The sequence below is a fragment of the Lonchura striata genome, chromosome 12 (assembly GCF_046129695.1).
Source record: "Lonchura striata isolate bLonStr1 chromosome 12, bLonStr1.mat, whole genome shotgun sequence".
Taxonomy (NCBI): domain Eukaryota; kingdom Metazoa; phylum Chordata; class Aves; order Passeriformes; family Estrildidae; genus Lonchura; species Lonchura striata.
In genome coordinates, this window is record NC_134614.1 from 17,194,724 (window position 1) to 17,211,438 (window position 16,715).

Below are 16,715 nucleotides of genomic sequence, written 5' to 3' on the forward strand. Positions count from 1 at the left end.
TGGCCCCGTTTGTGCGCTTTGCCCGCGGGCTGGGGCGGCCCGGAGGGGGCCGGGGATGCTCCGAGAGGCTCCGTGAGGAGCCGGGAAAGAAGTGGGTCCAGCGAGGTGACCACTCCTTGTCCCATGGGCTGGGAGTACTTCTGCTCCCGGATCAGATCTCTTTTAAGTTTGTCGTGAGCCTGCTTCTTCTGCCAACGCAAAAGACAGCAAAGATCAAATATTTGTAGAAGTCAAGTTTTGTGTTGTTTCGGGTTTATATACCCAGAATTCTGCAAGCGGACTTTTTCCGTGGTCTGTGTCTTGGCAGCATTTTGTCCCCATTGGGGACAAAAAAGTGCTTCGGTGACTAAACGCGCTCTTACCGGAGTCACTTTGAAGCAGAGTTTAAGCTCACTGGTGACTTGAAGCACCCGCACTGAACGGCCACTTGTACTCCGTGGAGAGCACGCCCGAGGCTCCCTGAGGGCTGAGCCACATGGCCCAGCTGCAGCTGCAACACCTTACGAGGAGAAGCGGCCCGTGAAACAGAGAGCACAGAAATCTAAATGTACCCTTTTCCTTTTTTTTTTTTTTTTTTTTTAATTTTTAATTGAGGGCACGTGTTGCCCATAATTCAATCAATTAAGCAATTGCAGTAAATCAGTGGGATAAATACAAATAGGCAGGGTTAGCAATAAGAATACGCTAGGAGTGGGGTTAAAAGCTGGGACAGCGTCACCTGGAGAATCAGGATGTGTGGTAGAAACCAGCTGGTAAGAGCATTTCCCCCTCCCCCTTATGAGTCTTCTCTAAGGTCCCTTGGTGACGGTGTTGGCCGGCACAGCACCGTACCTGTGACAGGGATGCTGAGAAGGTGGGGAGGAAGGCAGAAGGGGGAAGTGTGAGGGTGACTGGTTAGAGCAAAGCTGGCCGTGGTGTGAGGGCTTGAGTGCAGGAGCCCTCAGGAGAGGAAGGCCATGGGATGACCGCGGTAACTGCTCCAGGATCGCAGTCCAAGGGGTGGCTGGATGCCTTTCGCTGCTGGTGGCCCCCTCGGCCTGCACAGCCCCAGGGTCTACCTGTCCCTTGCAATCCCACCTGCATGTGGTTCTCAATGGGTCTAAAGTAGCTGGGCAGGTAGCCTGTAGCCCTCGCTGTGGCCGCTGTCGGTCCCGGCTGGAGGGAATGCCTCCCCGGGACCCGCCGTGCCGTCTTTTCCCTCAGGTGCCGGGGCGCTGCCTCTTAGACCCCGAGTCTCTCCACAGAGCTCGCCTGTGGATGGCAGTGCAGCCCCGGCTCTCTGGGGGTATCCAGGGTATAAATCTGAAGGGGTTAGAGGGGACCTGAGGGGGTGTTGGGGGAGTGGGCAGGAGCCACACCATGAGGGCTGGGGAAGGAGCGCAAGGGCTGCCCGCTAGAGCCTGAAAGAGCAGAAGTGCCCTGATCGCAACCCTAGGAGGGTGAGGCCCATGAAACCCATCCCTGGAGGGGACCCTTGTGGACGGCACGCAGGGGCGAGCTGGCACAGTCGAGGCACAGCAGGCTTACTTAAAAATCATGCAAATACTTCCGTAAAACGGCTTAAAGCGGCAGAAGGACAAGTCCTACGGGCACCTGGGCGTCCCGGGGGACACAGCGGTTCGGGAAAGGCATGCGTCAATTTAGCCCTGGTGTTGACTTAAGCGAAAGTACTAAGCCATTCCTAAACCTAAGTCAATACAGACTTAAGCCAAAATTGTTATTAACGAGCTCTAATCTGATTTAAGAGCCTCCGAGCGAGCCGTGTCTACACGACGCGCGTTGCCTTGCGCTGCGCTCCGCGGTGCCCGGTCCCGGGGGGGGCCGCAGCCGGGGCAGCGGGAGGGGTCGGGCTAATGCAGCCCCGGGGAGGAGGAAGGCGGGATTCGGGGAGAGCCGGGCCGCCGTGATTTGGGCTGACCGGCGAGCTCCCTCCGCGGGATAACTTCTTAAAACTGTACCCAGTTCGGCTGCTCTGGGGCGACTGGGGTCTGTGCAAGCGCCTCCGGGCCGGGGCTGCCGGGACCCCTCTGCCGTGCCCGCCCGGGGGTAGTGCCGGGCGCCAGCAGCTCCGCTCGCTCCGAGAGGGACATGCCAGTGCATTTCTTCTCCCGTCCCAATGGGGCAGTTGAGCCCTCCACTCCACCCCTCACTGGGGGCCTTTCTTTTCTTCCCCACCAGCTTTGAGCAGCGCTGTTTCAGATTGGCCTTTTTATGTTTGATATAAAGAATAGTTGTTGGCCAATTCCATCTTTTCATCGCTGCTCTCCAGGCCCGGGTCCAAGCGGCTTGTCAGATGCTCATTAACTCCCCCTTTGGCTCTTTCCAGTGTGTCTCCTAAGCTCATTGTGCCAAGAACTAGCGCTTCTTTCTCTTTACATGGCTCCCTTTCTCTGCTCCATCAGGGAGACAAATTACTTTCCAAAAGGGATCGCCAGGGATGGTTTAATGAGAATTTCTCCAGCGCTGGCCGTGGAAATCAATGTAGTTAACATTCGGTGCACTTAATTGGACTTTTCTCTTCTGCCTCCTTCAAAAAAACTCTGAAGCTATCCTGTTAATCTCTCATTTGTAATCAATTGTGTTGACTAAACAAAAGTCTAGGTCGTCCTTTCTTCCTGTCCCAGACAATCCTTTGTTGCCTCTAAATGCCTCATTCTTGAGTGCTCCTGGTCGTGTAGATGGGTCCGATTTTTGACAGTTCATTATTGCGCTTTTGTCCATTTAATCTCCCTCGCTGTGTTTTGCATGTGCATGCCTTAATGAGCTCCGTTGGCAATTAACATGTTTCTAGCAGCAAACTGGTTGCTCAGACGTTTGGAGAGCGGAGTGCAGGGAAAAGGGCAACGCAGCTGCCTGTAGGTTGGTCGCTTCCCGGTGCCCGGCGCGGTGCCGGGACGCACCTGGGAGCCGCCCGGTCCCGGGGAAGCGCCGGGCCGGGCCGGGCCGGGCCGGGCGGGCCGAGGGGGAAGCACGGAGGCGCTGGCACGTCGCTCTCTGCGCAGAGGCACCTCTAACCCTCCCCCCGAGGCACCGGCACCGCTCAATCTGTTGTGTGCGCGGCTGCGGCGCCGGGAAAGGGGTTTTTGTGCGGGTTTTGTGTTATTGAGGCTTGCTGGCAAGAGTGCCGAAGTGTGAGCAGTCGTGGACAGCAGAAACATCTTGTGAGGGAGAAGATAATTGGAGTCTCTGGCGTGTGTGTGTCTGACAGAGCCGCCCCTCCCCCGCGATCTGCGGCTTGTGTGTGCCGGGATCCGGGCGAGAGCCGGGGGGGGTCCGGGGCCGGCCGGTGGCGAGCGCGGTGCCGCGGCCCCTTCCCGGTACGTCCGAGATCGGGGGAAGCCGGAGCGACAGCCGGTCCGGGGAGGGCTGCCCACCGCCCCCCAGCAAGGGCCAGGGGACCAAGCCCACCAGCGGCGGCGGACACGGCACTTCAGGGTGCCCCCAAGATGCCCTTAGCCGTGACGGGGATGCCGCCCTCTGCCCAGACGGCTCTGTAAACAACGCCGCTTTTTATAAAAAATGCGATAAGAACGCGCTGCCTTAATTCCCTTCTTGGGAGTGGGTTTCGCACTGCTCTCGCCCATCAGGAGAGCTGAGGAAGCAGCCTGCGCGCTGTCTGTGGTGCCCGCAGCCGCGCCTGGCTCCCGCTTTCGGCTCCCGGCTGGCAGCCCAGACCTCTTCCCGGCGCCCGAGGTGCGGAGGAAGCGGTGCTTCCCCCGGACCTGGCAGCGGGAGACACCCCTCGGGATGCGCACAGCCCGTTCCCGTCCTCCGGGACCTCGTCCTGCCATGGCCTCCCCCGACACAGTGTCCTCACGGAGAGAGGGGGTCCCTCCCGCTGTCCCCGGCCCGTGGGTTGTCCCGCCCCGTCTGTCGCCAGGCTCGGCTCCCGCCTGCCGGGGGTTGAGCCGCAGCCCCTTCACTTGCCGCAGCCCCTTCACGGGACCGTCTTCCCCTGGCAGGGTTTCCGGAGCCGTGACTTATCGGTGTCGGGGTTTGCATTTTTTTTTTTCCTTTGAAATTTTTTCCTTTTAACCTAAAACTCTCCCAGGTTTGTTTGTTGTTTTTGGTTTTTTTTTTTTTTTTTTTTTTTTTTTGGTTTTGGTTTTTTTTTTTTTAGTAAATTTGGTCGCGATCCTTGCCCGCTGCCCGGATCACTGGACATTCTTTTTCGCTCCTCAAACAGTCAAAACGCTGTTTCACACACTGGAAAATGCAAACCCCGAGAAACTCTAAAATCGCCCCGTCTCTACAGCAGGAGCGCGGGGCCCGGAGCCCCGGCCCCAGCCCCCAGCCCGCTCCTTGGAGAACATCGCAGCCTAATAATGAATCCAGAAACCCGGAGCGAGGGGTTGACTCCCGTTCCTGCGCTCGGCGGCGAGCTGTGCTCGTCCTCGCCTCCCTCTATTTAACCACTCAATTAAGCGGAGAAAGGTGAGCTCCCCATTACGCCGTCCCCAGGCATTTCGGTGCCTCTCTCGTTCCCCTCTTCATTGGCAAGCCCGGCCCGAGCAGCACGCACACGCCCGGCCTCCTCAATCTCCTTTCTCCGCTAGAATAATATTGTTCCTAACGACGTGGCCGGAATAGACACTTGCGTATTAAAAGTGAGGGAGGGGGGGAGATGAGAAGGGAATATTTAGTGTAATCCAAGTGCTTGATTATCCATATTCTGATCACAAAGAGTTTCTGAGGCCTGCTGGGAGTGATTAGATTAATGTAATGCGGTTTGAAGGGTCTGTGTTTTCTCTCTTAATTTGGGTCATTACTCGGAAAGCAAGCGTGAGATCATTTTATCTGCATGCAAGGAAAGATAGTCATTCAGGAGCGGTTTAAACACGCCGTAATGAACCGACCCCGAAAAGCGGCGCTGGGAAACTCCGAGCCGCCCTTCGCGCTGCCGGTCGGGGCCGCGCAGCCCCGCCGGGGGTCCTGCCAGGGCTCTGACCCCGTTCCGGAGGGTGGCAGCAGCCCTCTGAAGCCGCCCGGCTCCCTCCCGCCCCGGTTTTGCTCCTCTGATGCTCACGGCGCTCAGCGGGCCCTGGAGCGGCAGGGCCCGGCTCCCGCAAGCCGCGCTCAGCTCGCACGGGGGGATGGCGCCGTGCAGCCCGGTCCCCGCTCGGGCCGGGGCCCAGGTGGGAAATGAGACACCTGCGAAGGGCCGGTTTATTGTCCCGTGATAGATATAGATATAGATATATTCCTCACTTATTCGAGCGTACATTTAAAATGGAGATTTACAGACACGTATAAAGAGCGCTGTCCTGGCGCCGGGCGGGGGGCGGCCAGCCCGGCCCGTCCTGGCCCGCTCCGGCGGCACAACGCGCCATTAAATAAGATTCCTCTTATATACAACTGCGGCTCGGGGTCGCTTGCTACCGGCGGCTGAGCTCGCTGGAAAAAGGACAGAGAAGCGAAGGCTGGTTTGGATAAATAGTGCTGGCCTGGTTGAGCAGGTCCGAGTGTGGCGGCGCGCCGGGCCCTTAGCTCTGCCCGCTGCGCCCAGGGTCCCGCGGCGGAGGAGCGCTGGAGACGCTGTCGTGCAACTTTCGGACGTGCTTCTTTAAATCAAAGTTTCTGCAAAATCCTTTCCCGCAAGTGACACACGTAAAGGGCTTCTTGTCATTGTGGGTGTGCATGTGGAAAGTCAAGTTATAGATCTGGTGGAAGGCTTTGTTGCAAATGGTGCACTTGTACTGCTTCTCTCCGCTGTGGGTCAGCTTGTGGTTCTTGTAGTTGCCTGCGAAAGAGGAAGAAGATGGAAAAGGGAGTTACCCGAGGGTGCCCCGGCCGCACGGTGCACAGGTAAGGGGGGCATAAGGAAGTGTCTCCACCCGCACCCCCGTCCCACTTGTCAAACTCGGTCCTCGTCAGCGCGGAGCAGCGCGCAACTGGCACGGCACAAATGAGAGGCAGGGTCAACCCGCTGACCCGCGGCAAACGGAGGGCTCTGGATTAGGACCAAGGCCCGGCACCTTTCATTTAAGAAGCATTTAGGGGGAACCGTCAGCACTGCCCGGCGATGCGGCCCAGCTTAGAGGGAAAGTAATTGGGAGCGGCGGCGGATCTGCCCGCGCCCCTCGCTTTCCGCAGCCGGGCAGGGCTCGCCGCGTTTAATCCTCGCTAATGATGGACGAGGGCCCCGACGCGTCCCGGCTCAGCTCACCTTTCTGGTGGAAGCCCTTGCCGCAGAACTCGCAGACGAAGGGCTTGTAGCCGGCGTGGATGCGGATGTGGGTGTTGAGCGTGGAGCTCCTGTTGAACGCCTTTCCGCACTGGTTGCACTTGTGGGGTTTCTCCTGCACCGGGGTGCGAGAGGCCCGTCAGTGGGGGCTGCGCGGAGAGCAGGGGCGGCCGCCGCCTCCCGCCACCCGGCCGCCCCCCACCTACCTGGGTGTGGATGATTTTGTGCCGGCACAGGGTGCTGGCCTGGCGGAAGCCCTTCCCGCAGACCTTGCAGACGAAAGGCCGGGCCCCCGTGTGCACCGGCATGTGGCGGGTGAGGTTGTAGTGCGCGTTGAACACCTGCGGGGAAGCGCCGGGAAGGCGAGGTCAGGCACGGCCCCGCCGCCGCCGCCGCCCACGGTTCCCCCACCCGATGCCGGCGCCCCCCTTACCTTGCCGCAGACCTCGCAGGTAAAGTTTTTGGGCTTGCCCTCCGCCGCCCCGCCGCCGCCGCCCCCCATCTTGGCGTGGCCCTTGGGGGGGCCGCCGCGCTCCGCCGCCGCCGCCTCCTTCATCACCTGGTCCAGGTGTCCCGGCAGCCGCTCCTTGTGGGCGAAGGGAGGCGGCGGCGGCAGCTTCTCGGCCGCCAGCCCTGCCAGCTTGGCGTTCTCCAGCAGGAAAAGCTTCTGGTGGGCCGAGAGCCCCCCCGGCGACGGGGCGCCCAGCAGGCCGGCCGGGAAGAGCTGTCCGTGCAGGAGGTCGGCCGGGTGGTACGCGGCGTCCAGGTAGTTGAAGTAGTAGAGGGAGCGGGGGGCAGCCGGAACGGCCCCTGCCTGGTGGATGACCTGCGGCTTGATGAGCCGGCCGCTGGGCTGGCCCAGGGCGAGCTCTGCCTTGCAGCAAACGCCGCAGTTGGCTTTGCAGAGCCCCGCACCGCCCCGCAGGCTGCTCTTCCACAGCTCCGAGTAGTTGAGAGTCTTGGAAGGCAGCTCGTAGCCCAGAGGCGGGATGGGGATCACGCAGGGCAGGGGCGAGCACAGGCTCAGCGGCTTCTTGCCTGGCTCCGGCCCCGGCCCGCCGTGCCGCTCCTCGAAGGCCGGCTTGGGCTCCGACGTCTTTGCCATGATCCTTTCGATGGAGAAGGCCAGGGTCTTGGAGGGGTTAGCGGTGGCGGCTCTGCCGTCGTGCCGGGGGCAGGAGGAAGGCATGACCGTCTCCAGCGACCCCGGGCTCGCCATGTCGCTCCGCCGTGCGGGAACTTGGTGTGAGCAGCGACTCGCTCCCGCGCTCGGCTCTGCATTCCAGAAAAGCCAGGAGACAAATCAATTTAATAAGCACCTTGTTCTCCCCCCACCCCACCCCCCACCGGCACCCCCTCCCTATTTACATTCAAATGAACATATTCAAGAACAATGGCACGTAGGGTACCAGATTACTGCTCATTAAGCGGAACACGCTAAAGTAACATGCAAGCTAGACCTTGTTAGTATTTAGGGAAAAAAAAAAAAAAAAAAGGAAAGAAAAAGAAAACCCTTCCCCAGCCCAATGCCACCCAGCCGAGCCCCACCGATGGCCACGGTCCGGGAAATGCGGGAGCAGGGGCGGGGGGCACGGCGAGGGGCGGCGGGGCTCGCCTTGGGACCACTTACCTTTGCCCAGCTCCGGCGAGACTCATCCAAGCAGCGCAGCGTGGCCACAGTCACATTTTGATAGCAAACATCTTCCCGAGCGTCAGATCACGGTCTCGAACATTTAAAGCTGACATCATATGAAGTCACTTTGAGCAGAATGACATGGGGATGCCACCATGGATCTTCCCCAAGCCGAGGCGCCGGGCTGGAGCGCGGTGGGTTGGGGCAGAGAGAGGAAGACGAGCCCCCCCTCTCCACGCACAATTTCCTTCCAGTTTAAGACGCACAAATCGCTCGTGTGCGAGCTGGGTTTTTCCTCTCTCTCTCCCTTCTTAAAAAGCAACTTGCAAAGCAGAGGAATCGTTTTGCATGTGGCAAATTAGAAGGCAAGTGCGATTCACAAGTTGGGTGGAAAAGAGTGCTCCAGTTCTTGCTGGGGTTAGAAGAGCCACTCCGAATGAGCGTGAGGATTTTTTTTTCTTCTTCTTCCTTTTTTTTTTTTTTTTTTAAGAAGGGGGAGAATGATTTTTTTTTTCTAAAGCAACTACCACGCAACCATGCTCGAGTTATTTTGGCAACCCATCTGCAATCAGCTCCGTTGCAACCGAGCTGGAAGATAATTAATAAATTGTCACTTATCTGCGAGCCTCTCCAGCATGTATAAATTAATAGCCAACCCATTAATTAGGACAGTGTATTAATGTTAATTAAACTAAGTTTAATTCTAGCCCTCTCCCCTCTCAGGGTAACTGGTGATTAGCCTTAAATAAATGCGGAGGGAGTCGTGTCCAGGACTTGCTTTCGCTTCTGAAAAAAAAAAAAAAAATTAAAAATAATAATAAAAAAGACCCGTGCTCAGCGAAGGGAAGTTCTGCAAGTTGTCACCCCCTAAAGGTATCCGCTGCCCCGGGGGGCACTCGGCGACTCCCCCTTGCCCTTGTAGCCCTTGTCTTGCCCCCCCCCCCCCCCCCCCACTTCCCCCAGCACTTTCTTCTTCCCCCTTTCCCCCCCGCCCCCCCAGATAGGCGAGGCTACATTATAGCGCCTGGATGCCGGGGTTTCTTTCCTTCCTCTCTCTAATTAAAACACCGTGATGCGGGAGGGGAGGATTTGCAGAAACCTCAGATGCGAGGACGCGGTAATTGAGAGAGTCCCGCGTACACCTGTCTGGGGGGGCCCGGCTGCAGGGCAGCACCCCCGGGCTCTGATTAGCCGCCCCGTCCCTCGCCGGGGCTATTCAGCCGAACCAATTTTCCCCCGGCGATTCAGGGCGCTCAATTCTCTTTCACTTGTAGCCACTATAGCGCTGCGTGGAACCTGGTTTTGTGTGTTTCTAAAATAAAGGGGAGGATTATCCGGGGGAGAGGGGGGGGGGAGCGAAGGGTTTAGATTGAGCCTGGCCAGAGGTAAAGCAAGCAATGAAAAGGCCCCTATATATATATATTTTTCCCCCTCCCTCGCGCGTCTAAGAAAGTTTAGAGGAATTCGGGGGTTTTGTGCGGCGCTGACAAAGCCGCGCCTCCTCTCCCCGGCGGGACAGCTCGCCGGCGGCTGTTTGCAGACAGACTTTTTCACCTGCGAACCACAACACGCTCCAGAAACAAACTTTAAAAGCGGCGGCCGTCCCGGGCTGCCTGCGGGCAGAGGGGAGCGCCCACCCCGGGGGGACACCCCGGCTGGAGCATCAGGTGCTGGCGTCCGCCCAGCCCTGCCCGCCCGCATCGGACGGGTCAGCGGGCAAGGGAGCGGCGGAACCGTCCCGCTTCCGTGGGAGAGGCTGGGACGGGACCGCGGAGAGCCACAGAAGCCGTGCCCGGTGTCTGTGCTGCGGGAGAGCCCGGCTGAGCCCCGGGGAGGCACGACGCGCTTGAGCCGCGGTGCCCGCCCAGCCCGCGCCTCCTCCGGGCAGCGGGAGCGGGCGGCGGCTGCGCTGGGCTGGGCTCCGCTCACTCCCGGTGCTCGCCGGCTTTAGCGAAGTATTTAATTAGCCTCCACAAACTTCTTTTCCTCGCCTGCAGATTATACTGAGTGGAGGGTTGGGAACTATTTTACACCTTGCCACTCACATGTTAATTAATCTCTATCTAACCCTAATTGCAGTTTATTCAAGCACCGCTCAAACAGCTCACCCACACAATAAACACTGGGGCTGCTTTTATCCATATTACTCCCCGCTCACACGTTGAGTAATTAACTCCAGTACCAACTAATAGTGCAAACAAATATTTTCTGTAAACGAGATGATTTCGGGCAGGATAAAAGAAGGGCTGCGGAGCCGGGACCGGGAGCTCTCTGCCAGCTTCCCCGAGCCGCCCTCGTCCTTGCCGGGGTGTTGGCTGAACCGGGTCTCTCTTTCCCTCCTTCCCTGGCCAAGGGGACAGCTGGCGGCTCGCCGCTGCGCACCCAGCGCCCTGCTCGGGGCAGAGGGTCCCGCAGGCCTCGGGGCTCCTGGGGGCGAGGAGAGGCAGGGGGGCCCTTGCGGAGCCCCGGGGCTGCCTCCTTCCTGCAGCCCGGGGAAGCTCCCGTGCATCCCGAGGCCGGGTACCGGCTCGGGCCGTGCCGCTGCCTCCCGGCCAGCTCGAAACCGGGTGCCGCACGCCTTACGCATCAGGGCATGGAGATCCCAGCTAAGACCCGGGCATCAGAGCTCTGTATTTTAATTGAAATCGCAGGTTTAGGCACAGCTGGAGGCCGTCTCTATCGATTCGACTTCTGCTGTTCCGGCGAGCATATTACAACTGACTGACTTTGAGACAGCTGCCCCAGCCCCACCGCCGAGCCCGAGCCCCTCTGCTGCCGGGGTGCCAGCGGGAGGGGTGGGTCTGGGGGGGCCGAGCGGCCCAGCCCGGCTTTGGGAGGCAGCAGCGCCTGCACGTCGGGCGCGCAGCGGGCTCCCGGCTCGGCCCCGCGTTCCGCCTCTCCCGTGGAGGCACTTCTCCCGTGGGGTTTTAATCCTTCACCCCCGACATTTCGAGGGAGAAATGGTTTGCGGATTTTTCCCAAGAAGGCGCACGCCGCAAAGACGTTCCCACTGCGGACGCGATCGCTTCTGCGGTTATTTTTACGCTGCTGCCTCCCCAGCAAAACGAGTGCGGGGCCCGGGCGGGACTCGCGGGGTCCCCCGGGGCCCCTCCAGCGCCCGCTCCCCTCGGGGGTCCCGGGCGCGCCCGGCAGCCCCAGCCCCGAGCGCTCCCCGGCCGCTGACATCGAAAACCGGTGCGGGTTCCCCTTTCGCTCCCCGACACCAAGCCCCGCTTGCTGAGGGGCTCCCGGGGACGCGTCCCGGGTGGGTCCCAGGCGGGCGGGCCCCGCAGGCTCGGCCCGGCTCCCCGCGACCGTCGGGCCGCCTCCGCCCCGGCAGTCGGCACTGGGCATTTCTGGTCCACTGGAAGATAACTTAGGATCCTCCTAGTTATTTAACTTGGCAGCTGCTTAAACTCCGCAGTGGAAGCTGCCGAAAGTTATTAGCATTATGCTTCAATCTCCCCGAAATGGTGGCTTTGATTTCCACGCTGCTTTGCTTTCTGTAGGTATTTTTCTAAATACTTTTTTCCCCCAGTTCTTTTCCCTATTTTTTTTTAATGGAAGGTGATGGACGCCCGGGTGAGCCACCAGCCCAGGCAGTTTGGATGGGGCTGTCTTTGTGAGCCAGGGTGGGGGAGCAGCTTTTTCTGTGGCTTTGCAGCTTTGTGCAAGGGTGCGCTGGAGGGGCCCAGGGTTGGGCTGGGAGAAAGGCTGGGCTGCGGTGCTGCCCGGCCCTGGCCCCACCGTGCTGGATTTGGGTCCCTCTCCGTGCAAGGCAGCAATCACGACCCCAAAGAGTCAGCCCAGGGATGCTCCCAAGGTGTTTGGCCGCAAGTCAGTTTGCAGTGGTCAGAGACCGTTTGGACAAATTAATGAGCAATGAACAGAGAAGTCAGGATAACAAAGTTTGGGGTAGAGGTGAAGTGAGGGTTGTTAGCCATGTGAATTTTTCAGGTTATTCCTTTGAAACTGCGATGATACTTGGTCCACGGGAGCAGTACCCCTGCAGCTCTGTGTGCCTCAGTTCCCACGGGCAGTCCATCCTCTTCTGCAGGGCCCATAGCACTGGTGGGGTGACCCTGCTTCCCTTCACCCCATGGACACTGCCTCACTGGGGCAGGAACAGTGGCTGGCAAGGCCACCTTGGATGGAGCAGTGGCTTTGAGACCCTCCAGAGTATTTTTTCATTCCTTTTATTGAGATAGGTACATTACTGCCTAACTGTATTTTATTTTATTTATATATATATATATATATATATATATATATATATATATATATAAATTTTTTATTTGGGAGCTAAGTTTTTGGAGCACTGTACAGGTTCCAGAGGAATTGTGGTTAGTGGGATATTGGAAGCAAACTGGCTCAGAGTCCTTGCATGGCTGTACTGGTCTATATTGTCAGTGATGGAAGGAGTAACATCGACATTTCCAACCTGAATCCAATTTTAAAAGCTGGTATCTGACCTGTTTCTAAAACCGTTTGAAATCTAGTCCCACTGCAAAGCAACCGGCAGGGCACCGTGGCAGGAGCTGCACAGAGTGCCTCGATGGCAATCAAATGGGCTTATGTAATTCTAAAAATGGCAACTCCTTACTTGCCACATCTCTTTCTGTCTGTGCGGAGAGTCCTGCAGAGCTGCCAAACAGAAGCAATTGAATGAACTCTTTTCCCGGCTCATTCCTCCTTCCGCAGCTCGGAGAAAGTGAGCCAGAGCCTATTCTAGTTTGCCTGTCAACAGGAATGGTAACTAACGGCTCGATCCCAGCCAGGCTTTATGCCCCAAAAACGCTGCCTGCCTGCCTGTGAGGAGCAGAGAGAGACATCAGGAGGGAAATCTAGTCCCTGGTGTGAGACTGGTCTAGCCCAGGAGGCAGGTGAGGAGTCGCTGGAATCCACACCATGTCCAAAGCCAACCTGTCCAGTAATGCAAGGAAGAAATTGTTGAAGGGGTGAGCTGCTATTCTCCATCTTTATTGTCAGAAATATTCATCCTTCGCATTGCAGTAATGGAGCAATGCTGCTTTTCATTTCTGAACACTGAAACTGAAAGATGTTCCTTCCTAATGTTTTGAAATGTTGTACTTTTTTTTTTTTTTTTTGAAAGAGTGGGAGCTTTTAAGTTTTCCTGGGTTTGTAGGGGTTTTTTCCCCTTATTTTCTATTTAGGAGAAAAGGTGGGAGGAAGTAGAGAAGGAGAATATAATGGGGGGATGGCCTTGTTCTCACTTTCCTACTGAAAACGTTTCAGGAAAAGGAACAAAAAACAGTGAAAATGGGTAGAAGCCCACTTCAGTTTCATGTTCCTATTCCTTCCTTTTTTTTTTTTTTTCGCTTGAAAGAAGGAAGGCCAAAAAAGTAAGTGGGACAAACTCCACGTGTTTTGAATTATTCTCCTCTTAATGAGATAGAAAAACATCTCATTTTCAAAATTACTTCCTTTTTCCATGAAGAAAATCAAATAAAGAAAGAATCCTTCCAAAACCAATCTTTCTACTTCCACTCACTCCTCACTCAGTGCTGTCCAGTCTTTCTGGCTATGCCATGCCAGGTTGTTTGGGATTTGTATTTGCCATTGTCTGAACTGTTGTCACAGGTGCTGTTATGTGCTGCACAGCTGGACTCCATAGGCTGCGTGGTCTGGAGGTGGCAGCACCTTGTCCCCTTCCTCTGGGCTGTGTGGGACTGGCTGGACTGCAGCATCCCTGTCCCTCATGGTGGCTAAGTCAGAGACAGCCTGGCAAGGCTCCCAGACTGACAAGTGAAAGTGTTGCTGTGCTGCTTGGGCACAAGAAATGGGTTGATTCATGAAGACATGATCTAGAAAAGCCACAAAAAATACCCCCAACAAAAGGAGCCCAAACTAAAAATCCAGACCTAGTTACTGGAGGAAAAAACTTCAATGCACAACCCAAGTGTTTCCTGAATGTTCAAGAACACCCACAAATTACGTAAAAATAGATTATAATTTATTTATTTTATTTAATGATGAGTCTAAATTGCGATTTTGGAGTGGGGGTGGGGCTGGAGATAGTGATATTGAAAAAAACAGTTGTGCAAAAAGCTGGGGCAAGTCATCAGCCCTGGGCACAGAGGAGCTGCTTCAGCTCTTCCTCACAAAACACAGAGCAGTGCAGAACCCACCAGGAGCTCTGACACTTCTTGGATAAGATTAACAGGGCAACTGTTTCTCCATGGGGAGCTCTAGGCTTTGGTCCCACAGTCAGTGGATGAGGCTGGTGCTGCATGGCCATGGCCAGTTTGTGCAGGAGGGTCTGGCTCATCAATTCCTGCTTATACACCAAGCACATGATCAAGGGTAGAACTGTCATGGTGAGCCTTAGCTGCCCCTGCTGGGGCATCTTTCCCATCCCCAGAGCTGCTGACTCCCAGAGCTGCTGAACATGGCTATGGGAGATGCTCCTGTCCCTGACATGAGGGTCTGGATGGGCGTGGAGGCTGCCACATCTCTGCCTCCGATGTAAAACCAAACCCGCAATCTTTGCCTGTTTAGCTGGATAGAAAAATACCTTTCCTGTTACCAGAGTTCATCACCACCATGTTCACTACCAGACTTTGAGCTATTTATCTCCTCCTACCTCCCTTCCAGTGCGTGCTTCTCCTCTCCAGCTGACAGCCTGGGACAGCCCTGACGTCGGCTGCTCGTGGAGCTCTCTGTGCAGAAAGCCAGTCCTAAACGGTGCGGCCTTTGCTCCCCCAGCTGTCACATCCTCCAGGATCTGCAACAAGTCCTGATTTTACAGACCCCATCTTGACAGTCCCCAATCTGATCTGACCACCTGGTTTGTTTTTGAATCGAGCACTTGAGTCATAACATTTCTGTTTATTTCAACAACTGTATTCCTTGCATAGGAAATGAGCCAAGATGGTCTAAGGCGGGGATAGCGAAGCATGCCATGGCTGTAATTACTTTTGCTCTCCCAATATAAATTTTTACAGTATAATCAAAACCTTATTTTCGTAGCACTGGACTCTGTTATTGACTTAATCTTCTTAAGTGCTCCTATTATTCCAGTGATTTCATCGTTGTATGTTGATTTTAATCTTTTGATCTCCATATTAGCTACTGCCTGTAACTAATTTGTTGCTCAGTGTTTTTCTTTGTTTTGACCTGTGAGGCATTTTCCTCATGGCACACAACTCTGCTGGCAGATTGCATATAATCTCTGCACTTTTTTTCTCCCATATTTTGCATAGTTACAACAAATGCGGGTTTATGACTTGAAATGGAATATGTATCTTTTAGAAAGGCTGAGCAAAATATCACTTCAGGTTTAGCTTGAAAGCCTAAACGTGTTTGATTAAAGGAAATATGCAATACAGCTCACCAGAGAGAGGTGTCACACAGACTTTTTTTAGTCCAGCAAGTTCATGATGGGTGAAAACTGCAATAATTTTATTACATGCAGTCAGGATTGAAGAGTTCTGAAAGCAGTGCTAGACCTAAGATGAAGAGGGCTGGGTTTTGTGAATGGCTCAAAGAACTCTCCTAGCCAAGCTTGGCTTAATACAACAGTGGCTTTGTTGAATCCTGGCAACATGGAGCAGGTTTTTGAACAAATATTGGTGATGGAAATGCAGAGTTCTGAACTTCACAGCCAAAGTGCAGAGGTTGACATAGAGCTCAACTGCATTTTGGTTGGCCATTAAACAGCAGCTTTTTCCTTTGGTAGTTGATGGTTTCATCTGTGCTGATTTATCATGTGCTTTATTTGCATTAGCTTATTCTTTTAAAGCTTAGAGAAATAATTTTTGCCTTAGGTTTGCTGTGACTTTTTAAAAAAGAACACAGCCTGAATGTTGGCAAAATCATCTTTGCTTTGTTGCATGCCTGTTTATGCTTCTGAACACAAATTGTCTTCTAATATTTTTGACGTTTTGGTCACTAGAAAGGCAGAAAAGCAATTTCTAAGATGCCTATGGGCCAGAAGACATGCATTACAACAGAGGGGAAAGAATCTGTTAGTTGGTGAAATATAAAACAAATTGGATGAACAGCTGCTGACACTTGTCAGTCAAATAGTTGATAGCATTTTCAGTCTCCATGCCACATGCTTTAAGTAAGTCTGTCAAAAAAAGGATATTTTCGCTGGACTTCCCTGTAAATATGAGAGAAGTTTTGGCCTGATCTATCATTTAAAATTTTGCTGGCAGAAGAATGCAATTTTCCTCTTTTCCCAAAACTGATTGACATAACTGTATGTGCAGATTCTTCATCTAGGTGCAGTTGCACTGGCACCAAGTCCTTTGACTGCTGGAGCTCGTTCCATCACAGCAATGGGTTGAAGTGAACCAGCAGCAGATCTCTGCATTCCTCAGCCACCTTTGCCAGTCCTCTCATCTATCCACAAGCCCTTAGAGGTGTTGCCCAAGGTGTAGCTTTGCCCTGCAGGACTGTAGTCTGTGGCCAGGAGGGACTTGAACCCAGACTGATATTTTTTCAGGCAAAACCAAACCATTTTGGATTTGACATTTCTGCAGGATTGACCCAAGGTGGCTCTTCCCACTCCTGGTAGCACAGTGCAGCACTCACACAGGAGAGGGTTGGGCTGCCAGCACACCCCTGTGCAGGGTTAAAGGCAGTGGGGATCAGGGACAGTGCACTCCTTTGCTCAGCCACAGGCTGCAGACTGTGGAGTGGGAGGTTCAATCCTGCTTTGCAGCAATGCTGTAAGATCCTCTCCCTGCTTACACTAAAGTACATAACCTTGAAGCTCATCTTTTGGATGCAAATGCCTTAAAAATAGTGAGTTGGCTAATGCTTCCCTGTTCTGTGGTCAAGCCTCAGGGTGGAATTTCTGGGGTGCTTTTTTGGGGTTTGAGGACACAAAAAGCTGTCACAGGCCATAGGGTCACTGCTCATGACAGAGGC

At 55.1% G+C, this 16,715-nt stretch overlaps 1 protein-coding gene across 1 annotated transcript; it reads right to left on the reverse strand.

The window, feature by feature from the left end:
- Positions 1 to 5,152: 5,152 nt before the first annotated feature.
- On the reverse strand, positions 5,153 to 8,248 carry FEZF2 (FEZ family zinc finger 2). Its single transcript, XM_021537226.3, has 5 exons — positions 7,815 to 8,248; positions 6,618 to 7,459; positions 6,391 to 6,525; positions 6,167 to 6,299; positions 5,153 to 5,740 (listed from the first exon to the last, which is right to left on the reverse strand). Exons 2-5 carry the CDS (start codon positions 7,401 to 7,403, stop codon positions 5,484 to 5,486), a joined length of 1,311 nt encoding a protein of 436 aa, XP_021392901.1. The 5' UTR covers positions 7,404 to 7,459; positions 7,815 to 8,248; the 3' UTR covers positions 5,153 to 5,483.
- Positions 8,249 to 16,715: the final 8,467 nt, after the last annotated feature.

Bases quoted from the DNA above. Each gene is read 5' to 3' on its own strand.
- FEZF2 (XM_021537226.3), bottom strand. From the start codon at position 7,403: ATGGCGAGCCCGGGGTCGCTGGAGACGGTCATGCCTTCCTCCTGCCCC. The intron at 6,526-6,617 runs GTAAGGGGGGCG...GCTTCCCCGCAG, and splicing joins CCTGCGAGGTCTGCGGCAAG to GTGTTCAACGCGCACTACAA. The intron at 5,741-6,166 runs GTGAGCTGAGCC...CCTCTTTCGCAG, and splicing joins CAAGGGCTTCCACCAGAAAG to GCAACTACAAGAACCACAAG.